The sequence below is a fragment of the Barbus barbus genome, assembly GCF_936440315.1.
Source record: "Barbus barbus genome assembly, chromosome: 9".
Taxonomy (NCBI): Eukaryota; Metazoa; Chordata; class Actinopteri; order Cypriniformes; family Cyprinidae; genus Barbus; species Barbus barbus.
In genome coordinates, this window is record NC_136737.1 from 14,129,636 (window position 1) to 14,150,895 (window position 21,260).

General features: G+C 38.5%; 1 protein-coding gene across 1 annotated transcript; it reads left to right on the forward strand.

Annotated features, from left to right (window-relative positions):
• The first annotated feature begins 7 nt into the window (after nucleotides 1-7).
• tmem59l (transmembrane protein 59-like) lies at nucleotides 8-17,255 on the forward strand. The gene is made up of 8 exons (XM_079425133.1): nucleotides 8-716; nucleotides 3,021-3,126; nucleotides 5,204-5,298; nucleotides 5,390-5,542; nucleotides 12,708-12,816; nucleotides 13,026-13,140; nucleotides 15,278-15,395; nucleotides 15,517-17,255. Exons 1-8 carry the CDS (start codon nucleotides 552-554, stop codon nucleotides 15,673-15,675), a joined length of 1,020 nt encoding a protein of 339 aa, XP_079281259.1. The 5' UTR covers nucleotides 8-551; the 3' UTR covers nucleotides 15,676-17,255.
• The last annotated feature ends 4,005 nt before the right edge of the window (nucleotides 17,256-21,260 follow it).

Below are 21,260 nucleotides of genomic sequence, written 5' to 3' on the forward strand. Positions count from 1 at the left end.
GAGAACTTGCAAAATCACAGAGTGATCAAATACTTATTGACCTCACTGTGTATATATATATATATATATATATATAAATGAGGCATTTATAAGAAAAACAGAAGTATTTTTTTTTTTTACTTTTGAATTGAAATCTGCAATTTTATGTTAGATAGTATGATATAAATTATACATATAAAATACTATTTTAAGTTAATTATAATTATTAATTTTTTATTATTGTTTTTAATTTGTTTAATTGCTGGCCGAGTAAGATCTTTAGAGTCATCCCAATTAGAACTTTATTTCATGTGGTAATATGTGTTGTTTTTTACATTTACATTAAAGACACATTTTCCCCTGTTGTTTCTATCCACTGCTTTATACCCGATCTGCTGCAATGCAATGCACTGGCTGGAGACGCGCAGCGCGTGCGTGATGATGTGAGGAGTGACGACACGGCGCATCAAAGGCACGAGGCTGACAGCCGATCCGAAGCAGCAACGACAGGGACCGGTCGAGACGCACCGAACCCCGCAGACGCGCCAGTGCACCGAATCCTGCGGAAAAAGATGCTCCAGTTCGGCGGCAGGGTGCGCGGCGTTCCCGCGCTCGTCCCTCTGATTCTGGTGGCGTTGGCGGCGGCATCATCTGATCTGTTTGATAACCAACTGGGCGATATCAATTACTGCAAGAAGCAATGCCAGATGTCCATCAAAAACAAAAGCCCCGCCAAAGTAAGTGCCACGTACCAGATGATTTTGTAGTATATATTGTAACGGCCTGTGGAAAAATGCGTTTAATAGGAATTTGGTTTACTACTGGTTCAGCAGAGTCGCAGCCATTTGCTGATGTGAATAAATAAAGTCGTTCTGCAATTGAAAATCGCTATAGAGATGCGCTCGCGTGCTTCGTTTTGACACAAAACTGTTCTGCGCAAAGACACTGCGCAAAGATGGGAGCATTATTTGGCAGCACCTCGAGCCAATTATTAATCGATTTCTGTGTCCCGGTTCCTGGCACCGCATGGAAACGTTAACGTTACTTTGTATCCACCAAGAACAGGCCGAGAACGATGCTTTATGACGCATGAATGTAACGGTCAATTCGGATGTGTTTAAACCGCAACGAACGTTCTACGTTCTAAATGCGCAAAATTAGCGATAGAAGCACGCGAGCGCATCTCTATTGTTTGATGTTGGCCCATAAACGCTTGTAAAGACGTGGGTTGATATTTGCTCCATATCCGAGGGCGACGCCGTTCAATTACGGTCGTTTGGCTTGTATATAATCATGTGAAGGAATTGTTTTTTAAGAATATATTTAGAAACTGAGATCCTTATTTTTCTTACACTTTGCACTAGAGGTGGTTCATCTGTTGGGATGAGAATTGATTTTAACGATTCTTATTCTTAGGGTCTTTTCACATAGTTTGTTTTAAGAGAACCAAATCCAGTTCACTTAAAGGGAACCAGCCGAAAATGACCTCAGTCCTTTTGGTGTTCACAATCTATTTGATTCAAAAGAGAACCCAGTTCTTTTTTCGATCCTCTTCGGCAATGAAAGAGATCTCTTTCTTGTTCACACCACAACTTTATAAGAACTCAGACCCCAGCTTTCTTTGCAGCAGTGGATTTTGCGTATTCAAGATGGTGTCTTCACGTTGTCATCACATGGATGTGGCACATTTTGAAGCAAATGACAAACAGAGAAAGAGTCAGACAAAGCAGAACTAAAGGAAAGCATCTGAAAAAACGGAAAAGGATAGCAACTAAAAAGAACATTTTCTTCCAACGCTATATACAACTGCTGTGTTTTATGTTTTTATGGGTTGAGGAGAGTTGGCGTTTAATGTAATCATCTTTCCAAATTTCAATAAGTGCACAACTCTCCTCCTAGGACCACACAACCCCATGACCTGCCATGGTGAAAAGTTTTTTTTCTGTTGTTACAGCAGTGAAGTAACATGGCTGCAGGTATGGCAAGCCTCCAGGTACACATGTTGAAACGAAACCCAAAGCGGACCGGGATCTCATTGCTTTCGCATATCATGAAGATATCGAACCACAAACGACCTCCGGAGGTGGTCTGAGTACGGTTCGCTTTTGGGTCCTTTTTGGGGGGGTCTGAGATCACATGGTTTGTTCACATATACACGCTGAACCGCTCTGAGAGCGTTTGAAACTGGTTAAACGGACTAGGTGTGAAAACACCCTTAAATTCTATCTGTAACTGCCCTTAAAAACAATGAGTTAATTTGATATCAACAGAACAGATATAACTATTGATATGTTTCATTTAAGTATTGCAAAAGGTGTGTTTAAGAGACTTTAAAATGCAACTTTAATTCATTAATTTTTATAGAATACCACCAAAGCTCATAATGAAACGAATCGTAATTTATTTCAAGTGGAACATAATGGAAGTAATAAAGTTCTTGCAATTCAATAACCACTCCAACTAATTCATAAGTGGTTTTGATGAACTAAAGATAACTGGCTTTTGTGAATCATATAATTCGTTAGATAATCAGACTACGTGGATTGTGCTGTATATTTTTAATTTGCTAAAAAGAACCGGCTCATAGGAGTCATTTGTCCAGTATTTGAAAAAATAGAACTGAGGAAACTTCCCACCTCAACAAATGTTGTTATTTCCTGTCAATTCTGAAGCTGATACTGAAGGTCGTTGCAGGGTCAGGTGACTTCAGTTACTCTTAAAGGTCATGAATCGACCTTCCATGGGTTTGAATCACCACACTTGACCCTTCCATCTTCAAACATCATCCAGTGCTCTGCTGTCTCTACCCACAATCAATCCTCGATTCTGATGTGCCATTAGAAAAACTGTGTGCATGTCACATCTTGCATAATGATTTTGAAGAACTCATCTTGGATATTGCATAAAACATCCTTTGAGAAAACCTCCATGTGACCACAACCTCCCTGTGGATCTGAACATCAGTTAAAGTTATTCTTGAAGTTACATATCGCTCTACAAAAAGATTAATTCTGAATGAAGCCTTTACCTTGTTCCTACAGGACTCCATCATGAATGCTTGTCACCGTGGCTGTCGGCTCTACTCCATCTGCCAGTTTGTGAATGGAAATACAGGCATCAATACCAGCAAGGAAGAGTGCCAGGGAGGTATTAACTATTTTGACCAGTTTTGGGAGGTATCTAACTAAAAGTGCCAACACTACTAACTTTTAGTGAGTTAGTTTGTCCTAAATGGTCCTCTTACTCATGCAGCATCCAAATTCATTCTTGTGAAAAGATTTGTTCAGCTAGTTAATGTAAATGAACAAATTTGTTTTTCAACTCCCTGCACAATGATTTGGACTTAGTTATGTAAATTAGTTTTGTTTTGGTATTTCATGTAAATTTACCATGTGAAGGTTTGATATTATCAGTGTAATTGAGATTCATTCAAAATCCTTTACATTTTTTGTGTTTCTTTCACCTTCACGTTAAAATGTCCCATATTTCACTGCATTTCACCCACAAGAATTTGATACAGTAAATGTGACTGCGTCTTGAAGGGATAGTTCACCCATCCTAGGAGTATATATACTATATTACCAAAAGTATTGGGTCACCCCCTTCTAATGAACATATTTGACTACTTTAGTAATTTCTATGAGTACAAATCTTAATGTTTAAGTATATAATGATATTCTAGGGAATTGTGTGCTTCTAATTTTATAGCAACAGTTTGGACAGGACCCTTTTCTATTCTAACATGACAGTGTCTCTGTGTATAAGGCACGGTTCAAAAAGACCTGATTGATTGAGTCAGTGTGGAAGAACTTGACTGGTCTGCAGAAAGCCAAGTCCTGATCCCAGCTGAACTCCTCTGGTGTGACTTTATATGCAGACCTTGAGCCAAAAACTCATGAACAAACACCAATGACTTGTATATAATGGTACTGTCATTTTAGACACTTCCAAAACTGTTGCAACAGAGATGGAAATATAATTTGTAAATACATTAATTGTTTCCATCTTTGTTGCCAGTTTTGTTAGTGCCTTTTTCTGTTCTAAAGAAGGGGGTGGCCCAACACTTTTGTCCTTATAGTGTCTATACAAGTCATTGGTGTTTGGTGATGAGTTTTTGGCTCAAGGTCTGGATATAAAGTCACACCAGAGGAGTTCAGCTGGGATCAGGACTTTGCTTTCTGCAGACCAGTCAAGTTTTCCACACTGACTGAATCAATCATGTCTTTTTGAACCGTGCCTTATACACAGAGGCATTGTCAGGTTAGAATAGAAAAGGGTCCTGTCCAAACTGTTGCTATAAAATTAGAAGCACACAATTCCCTAGAATATCATTATATGCTTAAACATTAAGATTTGTACTCCTAGAAATTACTAAAGTAGTCAAACATGTTCATTAAAAGGGGGTGACCCAATAGTTTTGGCAATATAGTGCATCTTTCTTCTTTCAGATGAATACAGTCGGAGTTATATTAAAAGTGTCCTGGCTTTTCCAAGCTTTATAATGGCAGTGGAAGACTGTTGAGATTTTAAAATCTAATAAAGTGCATCCATCCATCATAAAAAGTACACCACATGGGGGTTAATAAAGGCCTTCTGAAGCGAATCGATGTGTTGTGTACAAACAACAGTAAATGTGACCGCTCCTTATCTGTCACCCTATTGCGGAATTCCCAATCGTAGAATATTTTGCTAAAAATGAGCAGAATAAGGAAAGTTTTGACCATACCTAAAGTCCTATTTTTCTATCTGAAATCTCTTAAACGCACGCATGCCGTAATTATGATTCCAGTGCTTGTAAGTACAAACTTCCCAGGAGGACTCAAACGCCGCTTAAGAACCACTAAAATATATCGAATTGGTGCTCTAGTACAAATTCAAAGTGAGGAAAAACTATCTTTTTGCCTGTCAAAATGCATTTGACGACGCTAATGTTTTAGAATGAAGTGCACATAGCCCAAGGACATATACTATAGAGTGTGCAGACAAGCTGATAGTGCTCATTTTTATCTAGAGATGGTATTGTGTGCTAGTGGCAAACAGAGCTGTCTGTGGGAAGCTGTTTTATTGAAAATCAATCCTGCGCTTTCTGGTGCTGGAGGATGCTGCTCAGATGTTTGTTGATATTGATGACTGCTTGACCGTGGGGAGGGTTGAATGGAGATGGAGCCATCTGACAGGTATCGTTTGTTTGTGTGTGTGTGTGTGTGTGTGTGTGTGTGTGCAGCGTGCCAGGAGGCCTACAGTAAACTGTTGGAGCAGGAGGCGTGCAGCACAGGGTGTGCCAGCCAACCCGCTGAGCCGGAGATTAAACGGAGGAAGGTACGACTCTCGGTTGTTTCCTTTCGGGGTTGCAGTGATGTTTTGATATGTCTATCAAACTCCATTAAATTGCTCTCGGCTTGATCTGCAGCTCAAGGCCCTGACCAACCGGCCCAAGCCCATCTCTGTTATGGATGCCGTGTCTAGCTGGTGCAATGACATCGTCAGTTCCGCCCAGAGCTTCATTTCTTCCACCTGGACTTTCTACCTGCAGGCTGATGATGGGAAGGTTGTTGTGTTTCAGGTTTGTCCATCTTTTGTTCAGTTTTGTTAAACAATTTTTTTACCTAATATCCTGAAAACACAAAATGGCCCCCTGTGTTATTTTAGTATTATTTAAATACTACAGTATTTATTAATATTTAGAATTAGCTTTTATTTTTTATTTTACGTTTTTGTTTGAATTTGTTTTAGTAATTTTATGTAATCGTTTTCAGTTTTGTTTGTTTGTTTTTTTTTTTTTTTTTTAGTTTTTATTTCAGTTTTTGTTTTGGTACTTCAAATTATTTTGTTAGTTAATCACCAAGACAACATTTCTAATTTTCATTAAATGTTTTCTGTTTAAGTTTTATATAGTGTCTATTTATATTTTATTTTATTTCAGTCAACAAAAATGTTTAATAGTATTGGTTTTAATTAACAATAAAAATACTGAATTTACGTCTCAAGAGTAAAAAAAAGGTAAATTAGTTATTGCATAAAACAATCTTTATACTTTGAGTTTGAGAAATTATGAGAAGCAAATTCAAAGTTCTGAGAAATAACGTCCCAGTTGTAAGAAATAAAGTTGCAATTGTTTTAATTTATTACATTGTTCTTTTTTACTCTTCTATTCAACAATTTTATTAACATGATTTAAAAAGTATTTTAATAATACATATTTAATATAATGTACAATATTTAATGAAAAATATGTAATATTTAAATTCGTTTTTACACATTAAATATTTAATTAACCTGACATTATCCAAATTCTTTCATCAAATGCTTTCTAAAAAGGATAAACAAGCCACTCAACCTCTGTCTGCCACAAAATATATGGGATGCATTTAATGTTTTGAGTTTTATTATTTGCATTTAGCATTGTTTTTTCCCTGTCAGATCAGACCTGTGACCCATTTTTGGGTCGCAACCCACCAGTTGAGAATCACTGGTGTAGAAGATTCCACTATTGACTCTCATATGCCATTGGTTTCAAGATCTGGTATGTTTTATAGAGGTTGCGGTCACATCACTGCACTATTGGGATCATATGAGCGCATGGGGCTGGTTCTTCAAAGAACAACCAGTGATGTTAAATCAGAAACCTTATTCTCCCTGGAGGTCATCCAACTGTATCCATAGCCTGAGATTCCTGCTGTTCCTAAACCAACTACAATCATTAGACGACCGCAAAAACATCTTCTGAATAAAGATGGTTATGTAAAAAATTCACTTCACAAAGTGTGACTTAAATAAACCAAAACAAATAGAAATGTAGAAATTCATGATTACAAACCCATCCATGGTTTCTCAGTTAAGTTGCAGCCCTGATGAATGTACGTTTAACAGTTGTGACAGGAGAAGAGGCGAGAGAGAACCTCCACAGCCATCCTGCGGCAGGCCTAGCCTGTATTTAGCGGTCAGCTGGATGACGGCCACCCCTAGTGAAGGACTAACACGGACCAGAGATTGCACAGACAGTGAAACCCCAAGGTTTAGCGGTAGCATCACGATACCTATGTGCTAAATCGAGCATATGAAATTAGAACTTTGTCGACATAGCGAGACTCAATTTCTGGGGGAAGTGGAGCACTAATGATGGGCTTTTTGCCTCGGGCGTCTAAACAGAGAAAGGAAAACAGATTGTTTTTCAACAGATCTGCTGTGGTGTGCATTTGGCCCAGATGATGCAGTTTTCACAGTTACGTGAACCTCTGCACAACTGCAATATAAATAGCACGGCATAAAAAACAGAATATGGAACTTTAGACTTGACGGTGTGAGCCGGATTTTGAAAGTTTCCTCCATAAATGTGATTTATGTTATAATCCGTTTGATTTTTGTGAGGAACTAATGAAACGTATGTTCAGAGGAAAGTCTGGAGGGAATTCTTGCACTTCAGAAAGACCTTGTCCAAGTGCTTCCCACAGCACTGCACAAATTTCCCAGAAGTTGCATGTTGAAAAAAATCCAATAACGAGCAAGTAGGATTGGTAGAAACCAAATGTAAAATTCTTTATGAATCGGCTTGTTCGGCTCTTTAATTGATTGCTTGAAGTTCTCCAGTGGAAGTTCTCCTGACACTCAAGTTCTCCATGAGTGTCTGTAACAGTAGAATAAATTTAATTTGAACATTTGTGGGAATATGTAAATATCCAAATAAAACCATAAACAGGTATTTTTAGACATTTTATACCAAATTATTCAGGCAATATGTTTGTGAATATGAGTAGTGCTATGCAAATTTTTTTGGCTTAAATGTTAAATATGGTTGTTTGCTTTTACAGGTGGAAAAAATTTGGTTATGTACAAGTTTAGCTTAATCGACACCTTTTGTGGCAAAATGGTGATTACCAAAAAAATATAAAAAAAGAGTCGTCCCTTGTTTACTTGAAGCAAATGTGGCCAATTTTTTGATGATTTCAAAATAATATGACGCAGTGCCTGAAAGTAGTCCTGAAAGTAGTATTTTCAGGCGCTGCGTAACATTGCGCCTGCTGCACCCACGGCACAGCATCAAAGTTCCTTGATTATTACGCCGGAATGAGAGTATAGTTCCTAGCCATATCGGCCTAGAAAATCGCAACTTTTAATTTTCCATCAGTCTTAGTGCACGATGTAACTACAGAAGAGTCTTTAAATAGGAAAAATATCGAAACTCTTTGGTAATTTTTGAGAGAAATGCTAACGGTCTAATCGGATTCAATGATCTATGCTAAGCTGCAGCTAAAAGTGCTACCACCAGGCCTGGAGATCAGCTGAATGGATTCGAAAACGGTAAAACTCAACTGTTTCACTTTTGGGGAGTTGGAAAATAAGCCTGTTTTCAAAAATAGTGGAGTGTTCCTTTAACGTTTACAGATCGGCCTCATTCACTTCCATAAGTACCCCTGTAACCCAGATATTTATTTATTTATTTTTTAATTAAAATAAAAAAGCCATATAAAAATTCCCCAATCCCCCAGCCCCAGATAAACGCTAGTTTACTAGTTCCAGCCTAGTTTCACATCAGTACCAGGCGGACATTTGACATTGGTTACACTGCAGTCTGGGCTTAATGTTTGTCTGTTCTGTCCAGGGTTTCTGTGCAGTCCCTCAGAGGTAATCAACAGGAATCAGACTATTTCCTCCGAGCTGAAGGGTAAACACGACTCTGTTGCTGAATAGCCACTGATTGGTGCGATAGATTTTTGTTTGAAAGGAGGTCGGCCATCTTGTTTAAATTCTGGACTAGTTCAATGTGGATGGCCGCTACATGCGAAAAGACGAGTTTGGAGAAAGCAAGCAAATTCCTAATAAGGGAAATGGGATTGTTTACTATGAAGTCAACAATCTCTGCCTCGTCTTCTTGGCAGTCTCGTAAGCTGCATTGATCACCTTTGGCGAGTTCTGCGGTAATGCGTGACAGATGCACATCAGACCGCTTTCACTGATGGCAAGATTCCATTGGTCTGTGGCCAGTCAACATTAACTTCCTCAGATGTTCATTTTTCCCCCTTTGATTCTCATCCCTTGCGGACATCTGGATTCAATATTTTTGACAGCATCCCTTTCAATTAACGGAACTGCGAGATTCAAGCTTTTCGCAGAGCTAAATTGCCCATACTATGTTGCAATTCATGACTTCGTTTTCCCATGTTTGTTTATGTAAAGAATTAGTTCATCCAAAAATTAGAATTCTGTACTCATCCTTGTTGTTAAAAACCCATTCTTTTCTCAATGGAACACAAACATTTTTTGACGTGACTTTTCTTTTCCATACAATGTAAATACCATTCAGAAAGGATGCAAAAACACCATTAAAGTGGCTCTTTTGCTATATATATATTTTTTTTGCAATAGCTTTGTGTGATAAAGCAAAATTCAGTCAGTAGGTTATTCCTGTTCGCAAAACCAATCTGGGGTGCCTCTCCCAAAACATGTTTGCAAGTCATTAGCAATGTAATTAGCAATGGAAGTCCTGGCCTAATGGTTAGAGAGTTGGACTTGTGATCCAAAGGTTGCGGGTTCGAGTCTCCGGCCGGCAGGAATTGTAGGTGGGGGGAGTGAATGTCCAGCGCTCTCTCCACCCTCAATACCACGACTGAGGTGCCCTTGAGCAAGGCACCAACTGCTCCCCGGGCGCCGCAGCATAAAATGGCTGCCCGCTGCTCCGGGTGTGTGTTCACGGTGTGTGTGTGTTCACTGCGTGTGTGTGTTCACTGCTGTGTGTGTGCATGTTGGATGGGTTAAATGCAGAGCACGAATTCCGAGTATGGGTCACCATACTTGGCTGAATGTCACTTCACTTCACTTCACTTCATGTAGTTCCGAAACACTGTTCCAACGAACATTTGCAAACAACATTGCAAAGTTGTGTGATTGAAACTACAGCTCGGCCTGTGGTTTGAGATGTAGTTTTTGTTAGTACAGCATGTGGACTTAATAGATGGTGTTCTTGAGCAAAATACGTAAGCTAACATGTAGTGCAATCTATATAGTAACGTAGAGAATTTCTTTCATTTCATAAATATACTAATTTAATGCAACGTTTTTTGTTTGTCAAAAAAAATAAAAGCGCAGTTTTTGAAGAGTGAGCATGCGTGAATGTGCTCTAGTACCACGATTGAATCAAACATCTGAAATAAAGGAAAACAGCAAATTAGTGAAAAAATAGCTAATTAGACCTCAGATGCCTTGTTCCTTATTTACAGCAATAATCTGACATGAATTTGATCTCAAACCAAAAGCTAATCTCTGGTAAGAAGTGACGAATGCGTAAATGCAGAGGAGAGAGCAAAAGAAAACACTGGTCACAAATTATAAGTACAAAATGAGGATTTGTAAATTAAAATGTCTGAGGATTTCAATATAAGCCAAGAGGAGACTGGTTTTCCTTTGCTGTAAACAAAACTTGTTTTTTGTGAAACTAGCATATTCTCACCAGAACGATATGCCTACATCCTACGTCATCCGCTGGATCGCCACTCTCATGAATGTGGGTATGACAGTTAGCCGAAGCTAGAGATTACGGTTGATTTCAAATTTTAAATACTCATATTTTTCTTACACAAATGCATCGCTTCACTTTTAGACGGCCTTTATTAACACCTGGAGCAGTATGGAGCATATTTTGTGATGGATGGATGCACTTTTTTGCCCTTCAAAATCTGGACCGCCATTCACTGCCATTATAAATCTTGAAAGAGCCAGGACATTTTTTTTATATAATAGAAAGGAAGTCTTATACACTTAGGATGGTTTGAGGGTGAGTAAATCATTGGGTAATTTTCATTTTTGGGTGAACTATCCCTTTAAGCAGCGAGTTGTGCTGTTGTTCATGAAACGCACCCTTGAATGATTTGTTCATTAATCTGACTTATTTAATTCTCAAGATCAATATAGTGCACGTCATACAAATAACTTTTATGATACTTTTACCCTTTTTGAAGCTTGAAGGCTTCACTCCCTGTAATTGCTGTAATTCACAGTAATTGCATAAAGCGCACAGAAAACAGACTTCAGATTTTCTCCCCGCAGAAGAAAATCATATGGGTTTAGAACATGATGAGGGTGAGTAAATGATGACAGCATTTTCATTTTGTCTGAACCATTCCTTTAATCTTTAGAAATTAAGATTGGACACACCAGTCAGTTATACATATGTAAAAAGTACAATCCCAATGTACTCCGTATGTGTCCAGTTACAGACTATTAGACTGTTGGACTAACATGACACTCCAAACAGTTCCTTGCGCTCTCGCCTACCGCGGCTTGACATGAGAAACCATGTCTCTTTGCCTCTCTGTGGTCATTTCCGGAGGTTCATATGAGCCTCCCTAGAGAGGTTATCTCGGAGGTCCGCTCTGCTGAACCCGATTTAGAAGAACTCCGTGGAAGAGAGCAAAAATCTCTCTTTAATAAGATCTCAAGGGGGAACTGAAGAAACATAGTCTGAAAAAACATGTACTAATTTACACATACAGGGCGAGATGGAAGGGCAGAATGGGACACATCTAGTCGTAGACTAATGAGAGTGATTTCAAATCACATCCTTTGGATCCTGCTTGAATGTGGCCACTTAAAAGCTCGTATTCAAGTCAAGTAGTCCCCTTGCTCTCGTCAGAGTTGGCGTCTAGCGCTCGGTTTGACCAGCGTGGCTTAGCGCCACCAGGCAGCCATGTAATTGAGAGTGGAAAGAGGGACTCTGTTAACACTGTGTTCCTGCGTGGTTTCTCAACCTGGAACCAGCAGACTGTAGCTTTTAAGGATTCTTGATGGGGTAAACCGAAATGTTGATTTATCCTTCTTATTCCATGTCCTTACCGGGTGCAGCTTGACAACAATTGAGGGTTAGTAGTAGTAGTATGTTTGTTAGAGCATTAATGCTGTTTGAAGTGGCAAAATCACAGCCAGTTAGACCATCTTTGGTGTTTAATAAACAGGCATTATATGTTGAGCAGGATCTGGACCAATGAGACTCCACTGTGGGTGTGGCTACCAAGTGAAACCAAACCAAAAAGTAAACAAAAATATATATTCCTGCCAGTGCTGCTTGTCAAGGTTGAGAAAACAGCTGTAGGTTATAAAATTGGTTAAAAATGTAAAATATATTTTTTTGTCAAAATATTTATGAATATAATAAAATGTAAAAAAAATAAAATAAACAAAAGACTTGAACATGATCCTTCAGAAATAATTCTAATATTCTAATTTATTTAGGAAAAAAGAAACCGCATTGTACATACCTCAGATTTTAGTTTAACAAATTAAATTTTCTTAAACTTTTTCATGACCCCAGCTATTTGAAATCGACTAAACGACGTCACTGTTACCATAAACACACAGGCAGTGATGACCCAGTTTCATAAAATATTGCAAATGACATCAAATCAGTGATTACTCTTGAGAATTAGTTTCTACTCATTCCAGCTGTACATGTTGCAGGAGCTGCATTATCAGCTAGTTTTTGCTCCATTTTAAAACATGCCCTCGATGTCATCATATTTAACTGTGCTATTCTTCATCTGTATGTTTGTAAGAATCATAGCATCTTTGTCACTCTGCAAGCTGTATTTCTGCTTTGCCGCTCTGTGCATGATTGTGTTGAAATCCTCACCACAACAAAACGGTCACATACCCAACAGTTTCATTCAGAAGCCTTTCTGCTGAGTAAATCCCATAATGCTGTTTCCTGCCCTTGGCATTGTGTTTGTTGATTCTCCCAGAGCCAGCCAGAGGTTGAGTACTCCTTGCCTGAGTTACAAGCCCCGCGCTCCAACGTGGTCGACAAACCCTGGCCCCAAGTCAACTCCCACACACAGCGGCCACATACTGGTAAGAGTGAGCGCTTTCACCCCAGATGGCTGCTGACAGCTTACTTTTTTTCCTCTGAAAGCTCATTTAAGTGGAGCCAAGGACCAGAGCTTGAGCTTTGACTTTCATTTGCGACACATCCTGTGCCGCGCCGCTGTAGTTTGTCTGAAGCTGGCGGGTCATAAAATCAATGTCCACATGCTGAAAGTGCTGCCTCTGCATCCTTCCAGGTGGGCGGTCACATGGGGAGAGGAATGCGGCAAAACCTGGGGCGAAAGCAAAGCATGTCAGCCAACATGCCGAGGACCCAGCTGCTGAGCACGACTTCCTGGGCTGCATGTCAAGGTGAAAGGGACTCTTTTTTTCAGTCAGGGCATGTTTAAATGTTCAAACAGCTTTAAGTTGCATCTTAGTGTAGTTATGTCACAGTAAAATGTTTTAAAAACACTTTAATCTTAAAAGGTAAACTTTTTATTTATATATATGTATATGTATGTATGTATGTATGTATTATACATACATACATACATACATGCGCACACACACACACACACACACATACATATATATATTAGTCATTTATTTAGTCATTTAGCAGACGCTTTTATCCAAGGCGACTTACAAATGAGGACATAAGAAGCAATCAAAATCAACAAAAGAGCAACAACGTGCAAGTGCTATTACAAGTCTTGGTTAGCCTAACGCAGTACAGATAATAATTATTATTATTATTATTATTATTATTATTTTAACTAAAAAGACACAGATAAAATTAAATTAGAATAAAGAGTGCTAGAGTTAGAGGGTCAAGTAAAGATGGAACAGATGAGTTTTTAGCCGTTTCTTGAAGATGGGTATGGATTCGGCTACTTGGATTGAGTTGGGCAGGTCATTCCACCAGATGGGAACAGTTAATGAAAAAGTCTGTGAAAGTGATTTTGTGCGTCTTTGGGATGGCAAAATAATGCGTCGTTCACTTGAACGCAAGCTTCTAGAGGGCACATAAGTCTGAAGTAATGAATTTAGGTAAAGGGGTGCAGAGCCAGTGGTGGTTCTGCAGGCAAACATTAATGTCTTGAATGTAATGCGAGCAGCTATTGGTAGCCAGTGCAAATTTATGAACAGAGGCGTGACGTGTGTTCTTTTCGGCTCATTAAAGATTAATCTTGCAGTGGCATTTTCGATTAATTGTAGAGGTTTAATAGAATTGGCTGGAAGACCTGCCAAGAGAGCATTGCAATAGTCAAGTCTGGACAGAACAAGAGCCTGAACAAGGAGTTGTGTTGCATGTCCGAGAGAAAAGGCCTTATCTTCTTAATGTTGTATAATGCAAATCTGCAGGACCGGGCAGTTTTAGCAATGTGGTCTGAGACATTCAGCTTATCAATCACAACTCCAAGGTTTCTGGATGTTTTTGAAGGAGTTATGGTAGATGAGCCTAACTGGAAGGTGAGATTGTGATGAAGCGATGGGTTAGCTGAAACTACAAGCAGTTCTGTCTTAGCTAGGTTCAGTTGAAGGTGATGGTCCATCATCCAGCAAGAAATGTCTGTTAGACACGCTGAGATGCGAGCAGCTATCGTCAGATCATCAGGATGGAATGAGAGGTAGAGTTGAGTGTCATCAGCATAGCAGTGATATGAAAAGCCATGTTTCTGAATGACAGAACCTAGTGATGCAATGTAGACAGAAAAGAGAAGTGGTCCAAGAACTGAGCCCTGAGGCACCCCAGTAGCTAGATGCTGCGACTTGGATACCTCACCTCTCCAAGATACTTTGAAGGACCTATCAGAGAGGTAAGACTCAAACCACTGGAGTGCGGTTCCTGAGATGCCCTTTCTCAATAGGGTTGACAAGAGGATCTGATGGTTGACCGCATCTAAAGCAGCAGACAGATCCAGCAAGATAAGTAATGAAGATTTGGAAGCCGCTCTTGCAAGTCTTAAGGCTTCAACAACAGAAAGCAAGGCAATTTCGGTCGAATGTCCACTTCTGAAGCCAGATTGGTTACTGTTTAGGAGGTTGTTCTGTGTGAGAAAGACAGACTTGATTGAACAACTCGTTCAAGTGTTTTTGCAATGAAAGGAAGAAGGGAAACCGGTCTATAGTTCCCTAAAAGAGTTGGGTTAAGAATGGGTTTTTTTTTTTTTAAGAAGTGGAGTTATACGAGCCTGTTTAAATGCTGAGGGAAAAATTCAAGTGTGAAGGGATGTGTTAACGATGTGAGTGCAGGTACAACTGCATATAATATTAATTGATCTACTTTTTACATTTAACTTGAATATTTTAATATTTTACATAAAATATTTACATATTTAACATGCATATAATTTATTGGTAAATATTTAAATATATAAATTTTTAAACATCTTTCTGATATATGTAATTTAGTATGTATTTTTATAAATAAATTATAAATGTCATAATTTCTTAATGTGTCCATCATCAATATGTAACGTCTTCCCACGTGTCTTTACCCTAGGCGCTCAGGGCTGCCGCGTTGGATTTTAGCAGCTTGTCTCTTCCTGTCCATCATGGTGATGCTGTGGCTGAGCTGTGCCAGTCTGGTCACGGCACCCGAGCAGCACATCAAGACTCAGGTACCCCTTCATTCATCTATCTATGAACTTCTTCAAAAATGTGACTTGAAAGAAGCTCTAATATAGATTTGAATACATAATTTGGCAAGTTAAATGTTGATAATCAATGTTGTATCTACAGCTTAGCATCAACGGAGATAAAGAGTACATGGATGACACCCAGAATGTCAACCCCTACCACTTGACGCCAGTGATCGCAATGACAATTGGACAATCGGAGGAGAGCAAGGAGGCGGGGCCGCTTCCAGTCAAGGTTGACCTCAGCAAAACATCTCTGTAAAAGCACTGAAGAGGTCGATACTTTTGACGACTAGGGTTCAACTCATCTCCAGAGCTATTTCTTGCAATTTAAGGGGAAGTTGCATTCTTTTTCTATATAAAAAACATGCATGATGGCATTTATTGTATCGGTTAAGACATACGTCCTGTCTGAATACTAGTCTCCTCACTGAATTCGCAAACCCTCATGGAATTGTAGTATAGGTGCTTGTTCACATAATGTACTAATGCATTTTTGACTATAATGTATACATACACTAGAACTCATGAACAACTTCCTAACAAGTTTCTTATCGCTGTTGTGATGCATTCTTATCGAATTTCTAAAAAAAACGCATTGCATAAACACAGGGGCTCAGATGGTAGATTGCCACACAACCTCAAAAGAAGAGCAGGGTTATTTGTCAAGCTTAGGCGTTTAGATGCTACAGGAACATTTAGTTTTACGATGAATACTTTCAAAGCGCCCCTCCCAGTTATTAATTAGCATCACATTTGAACTGGAAGATTCACATTTTAATCTGTCAGAGAGTCGCACTCGTAGATTCTCACTTTGATGTGAAACGAGCAACTGAAAAATCAAATGCAGCCAATTAGCGAAAGATCTGCTTTCGTAACGTTTACAAAACACGAATACGTCCTTTGAACTGATATGTAATCAAACTGACAAGGACTCTTAATTACTTTACAGATTGTGAATGCTGGTAGTTTGAAGAGTTAAATTAAGATTTTGTTCGATTGTATAATTAAATTTAAAAAACAGCCTTTATAGGCTTTAGGATGCTTTGTATGCAAGCAGGTGATTTTCATATGCATAATTATGCATCCATAATAAGCCTGACTAAACTACTCCCATTCGTGTCAAGGAAGCATGATGTGTATTTATTTATTTATGTATTTATTCGAAGCTTAAATCATATACCTGTAGTCTTTCATCTCTCATTTAGCTCCTTTAGATTTTATGATGCGTAATTGTACATTTATTCCCAAAGTAAACCGTTATAGAGCGGAAAAACGCTTGCTGTTCAGACCGAATGTGAATTGCTGTATTATTCCAAAGCCTTTCCCCTTATATTCTTCATCTCTGCCCGAAAAAGCAATGGGGTGGAGTTGGGGCGGGTTTTGAACGCCTAGCACCAAGCTTTGACATATCTTTTGTAACTAGACTCTCGAATTGACAGGCTTTCATGGCACTATTTGTCTTGTGCTGCTATTTTTCTCCATTTAAGCCCAGCCTCAGTGCATGCTAGTATGCTATGAGACATTGAATATATCGTCCCATCTATTTTGGAAACAAACTGCTGTACGCTTGTGATCTTTGTGTTTTTGCTTAATGTTCAGTAGGCATTGTAATTGTGACCATAGATTACTAAGAAGTCAAGAGGTGGGATACCTTAATAAGCCATTTTAATATCTACTGGTTCATGATTACTGTATGAAATACAAGTCAGTCATATCTTTTGTTTCTCTCTTTTGAACAGTTTCCCATAAGATACTCGTAATATCAGACGAATAAAGTGTTTTCATGTTGTAATTAAGCTGGTGTGGGTCAAGTTCCTGTTCAAATAAATTCTGACTATCAAAATACTAAAGTCACTGCTTTATGGTAAAATCTTATGACTATACATCAGTAATTATTATTACAGGCCAGATCATTCTTAATTTTATACATTGGGAGTAATGGGAGTCCTGTCTCACCTTGGTCTGAAAAAGGTTAAAGACCCCTGGATTACATTTACATGTTTATTGTAACAATTTTAGTCACTGTATATTGCAAGAAAAGGTGTTTGAAATGGACTTTCTTCATCCATTGCAACCACATACTGTCATTCAAGTCATCTGCACACTTTTAAAGTCAAATTTCACTGTAATTGTATTAATTCATCGACCACAAGGGGGCGGTAGAGAGCTTTAGGTTACTGCTAAATGAATGGACGTGGATTATATCTGGCATTACATGGCTTTTTTATATATATATATATATATATATATATATATATATATATATATATATTTTCTTATTTACTAATTTTTTTAAATGTGATTTTGTTAGCCTATAGTGGAACCTACAATGCTTGGTGTGAGGTATATATATCAGTGCAAACGTGTGCATTCACACTATAGCCGCTAGATAGCGCACTTTCACAGATTACAGTAGACGCCTGGGGGTTATTTTATTACATGCACACAGATGTAATTTAAATGAATCACTGGTTATATACCCTCAATTTAACCCTGGCATTACATACGGGGTGTCAAACCCATTTATGGCACATTAAAACTCTGCTTCTCAGAACTCTTTGACTTTAACAGGCCAAAAAGGCATTGCATCTCTTACCATTTACAGGCATTTTCCAAAAACAAACCACCTGTGCTGTGAAGCAGGTGCGAACCTGTGAAGGTCAGCGGCACATTTTAGGCAAGATGTCCAGCAGACTGTTCTTCAAAAATAGCTTCCCTCAGATTTAACACCCTGACACACAAATGTGCCCACCGGCAGTGATTGAACATTTCCCACCTGGCTCTATGGATCTACCTAATACAATCGATGAATTGCAACATGTATGAAAAGGTGTATCACATATATTAAGTATGGAATAATTTAAAGTACCGCTGAGGGATTTGTATCACTCTGTCAGGGTTTTTTTGCGATTATGACTAGCTGATTTCACATTATCTTGTTTATTTTATATACTCGCAAATAAATACATGAAATTCAAATAACATTATAATCTGACCTGTGTATTGGCTTAAGGCTATATGGTAGGCTAAATAGCTAGAAGAATACTAGGAGTAATCTGCAAAACTATTTAAGCTACAAGTCTATGATTAGCATTATGATAATAAAATAATAGGCCTATGATAACAAATACCAGTTTCTCTCAAGCAGCATAATGGACTGTTTTTGGCAGCTAAAAGAACTGGAAGTGAATGAAAATGGTAGGACTGGGAATCGTTTCCAAAAAGAATAATTTTCTCGATTCTGAGGCTTTGGGAATTAATTCCTAAAGTTTTTAAATTTTCAGAACTGATCATTAATTCACCTCTCCCTTGCTAATTGTGATTGGCAAGGAATTCTTGAATTCCATCAATTCCAGAACAAGGAATTGGAATCGATACCAAAAATTCAAACAGCCCAAATAAATGGCCATGGTTACTCTTACTTAAAGTGGACAGACATCATATAAATACAATATGTCATTTTTGTTGAGAATATGCAAATGAGCTGGTGGGAAAGTTAAAGGTCACATCCTCCTATTTGAATCAACTGTTTTTTTCTTCTTGGTGAGTATATATTAATAGGAAAATGTCATTCAATTCAACCGTCGTCTACTGACCTTCATTCTAAACTTGTAGACTCTCTTTTTTTTTCAGTGGTACAGAAGTTTCCAAATGAATGCTTTATTCTGTTTAATGTAAGTTTATCAGGACAAATGATCATTTTGAGGTGAACTACTTCAATGCACATTTTATTATTCATATGACTTTTTACCTCAGTCTTGTTCTTTTACTCATTATCTGGTCCATCTAGTCACCTCGGTTTAGTATTAACCTGATAGGTAGCAGATGAGGATATCAGATAGAGACCATTGTGCTGCTGTGCAAACATTAACATAGTCGACAGGACTGCGATGCCACACAATAGGATTGCTGGGGGACTACAGAAACCCAACTAAAGATAGATTTGTTTGTGTATGACTCACACGGTCAGTTCCCGAAGCATCTGACTCAATGCTAACGCACAAAGCTAATAACAACCCTACATGAACCCATGTTCTGCTCTGTTTGTCCCCCCCCCACGCACAGCCCGAGCCCTATCCCACAGTGCACTACACTTGATGAAGACCTGCGCTGGTTTCTGAATAACAGTGGCTCACCACACCTGATGAGAATAAATCTAGATGAGGATTTTTACAGTGGGAGGGATCACGGGGGTTTGTAATCTCAGTGTGGTAGCGTTAAAGCGATAGTTCAGGCGAAATGAAAATACTGGCCTTGTTTACTCACCCTCATGTCATTCCCTCATTTGTCTGTGAAACACAAATGGAGAATTTTCTCTAGAAGCACAGTTGTTTGTTCATATGGAAATCATTTTATGACTTTCACTGATTCTTATTACTAACCTGAAATTGACGCCCTTATCCATAATACCTCAAAATAAGTAGTGTGACTAACAAATCAATCATGTTGTGTCAGTTCAAAGCTGTGACTGCATTTCAAATGTGCTGTGGAGCTTCATTACTGCTTGTGGAGACTGTCTTTGGGCTAGAGCTCTGCTTCAACCATATACGACTTCCTTATCAGTCCCAGCCTGCTGGTAAAGTCAGCCTGCAGTGCATTGAAGAGCCAAACCCGCCGCCACACAGGGCCCTGTAGAAATGAACAGAATAATGAAAGAGAGTGAGAGGGAAAAACACTGAGAGAAACTAAGTGGTATGAAGGTGATATCGCCTGTTTTCCATAATCAGCTCATGTATGCATAAGTAGGTGCTTTCTGGAGGTTTTACGAATGTGGTCATTTATGGACCACCAAATATGCATAAGGTATGACACTAAAATATTTGTGTATTTGTTTGACATCACTGTTAGGTTATGTACTATACATGGATTAAAGAGCAATAATCAAGAATAATAAAAAACTCAAAACGATATGAACATCTATATGTGAGAATTGTCAGCTCACATCATCAGCTCAGACAACAAAAATAATACATGGGGAAAAAATTCAATGTCAAAACACCTGTGCATTTTTGCATCAAAATGTGTGGATGGATATCCACATTTCTGTGTAATAATCAATCCACTCCATATGAATTAAAATACGAGTAAATAAAGATATAATCACTCTTTAACAGAGCAAATTTTGTGTATTATATATATATATATATATATATATATAATGTGTGTGTATTGAAATAAAAATGTTTATGGTATATATCTTTGACGTCTGCCAATTTTTTGAATGAACTCCTTTCCTCTCATCCTTTCCTTTTCATAAATGTACATAATATACATCATTCATGAGTTTAATGGCGCGTGACGTCACAAAGGAGTTGCATGAGAAATACTTGAAGCCTGTCAATCAAATTAACCAGGTGCATCAAACCTAGGTGAACGTCAGGAACCGTAATGTTTGCAATCAAACTCCTGACGCCCGCGCGGTAAAGACAGATCTACGTTTTAAAGCAGACTGACTTAAAGAGAAACTTTAAGATGCAACGCGAAGAATGTTTTAATTTCCGCAACAAAACGAATGCGCGCGCAACGCCTGCTCAAACGTGCGTTCATGTTAGAAATATTTAAACATAAATGAATATGTCTCCTGGAGATGGACAGCTTATCATACATCTTACACCCAGAGTTCAGCTCTGAGATACCCAACACGCGCGGGCACGAGGGGACGGTTTCAAGCTCCCCTTTCTGTGAATTGATTCTACTATGAGCCTATCCGAATCGGAGCGAGAAAACAGAGGTATATACACACAAACATAAACTTTTAATCGGACCAGCATCGCCCGTACACTCACTCTTATCGATCAGATGTATATTTAAGAATGTGTTTCATGCGTAATTTGTTTCACAAAA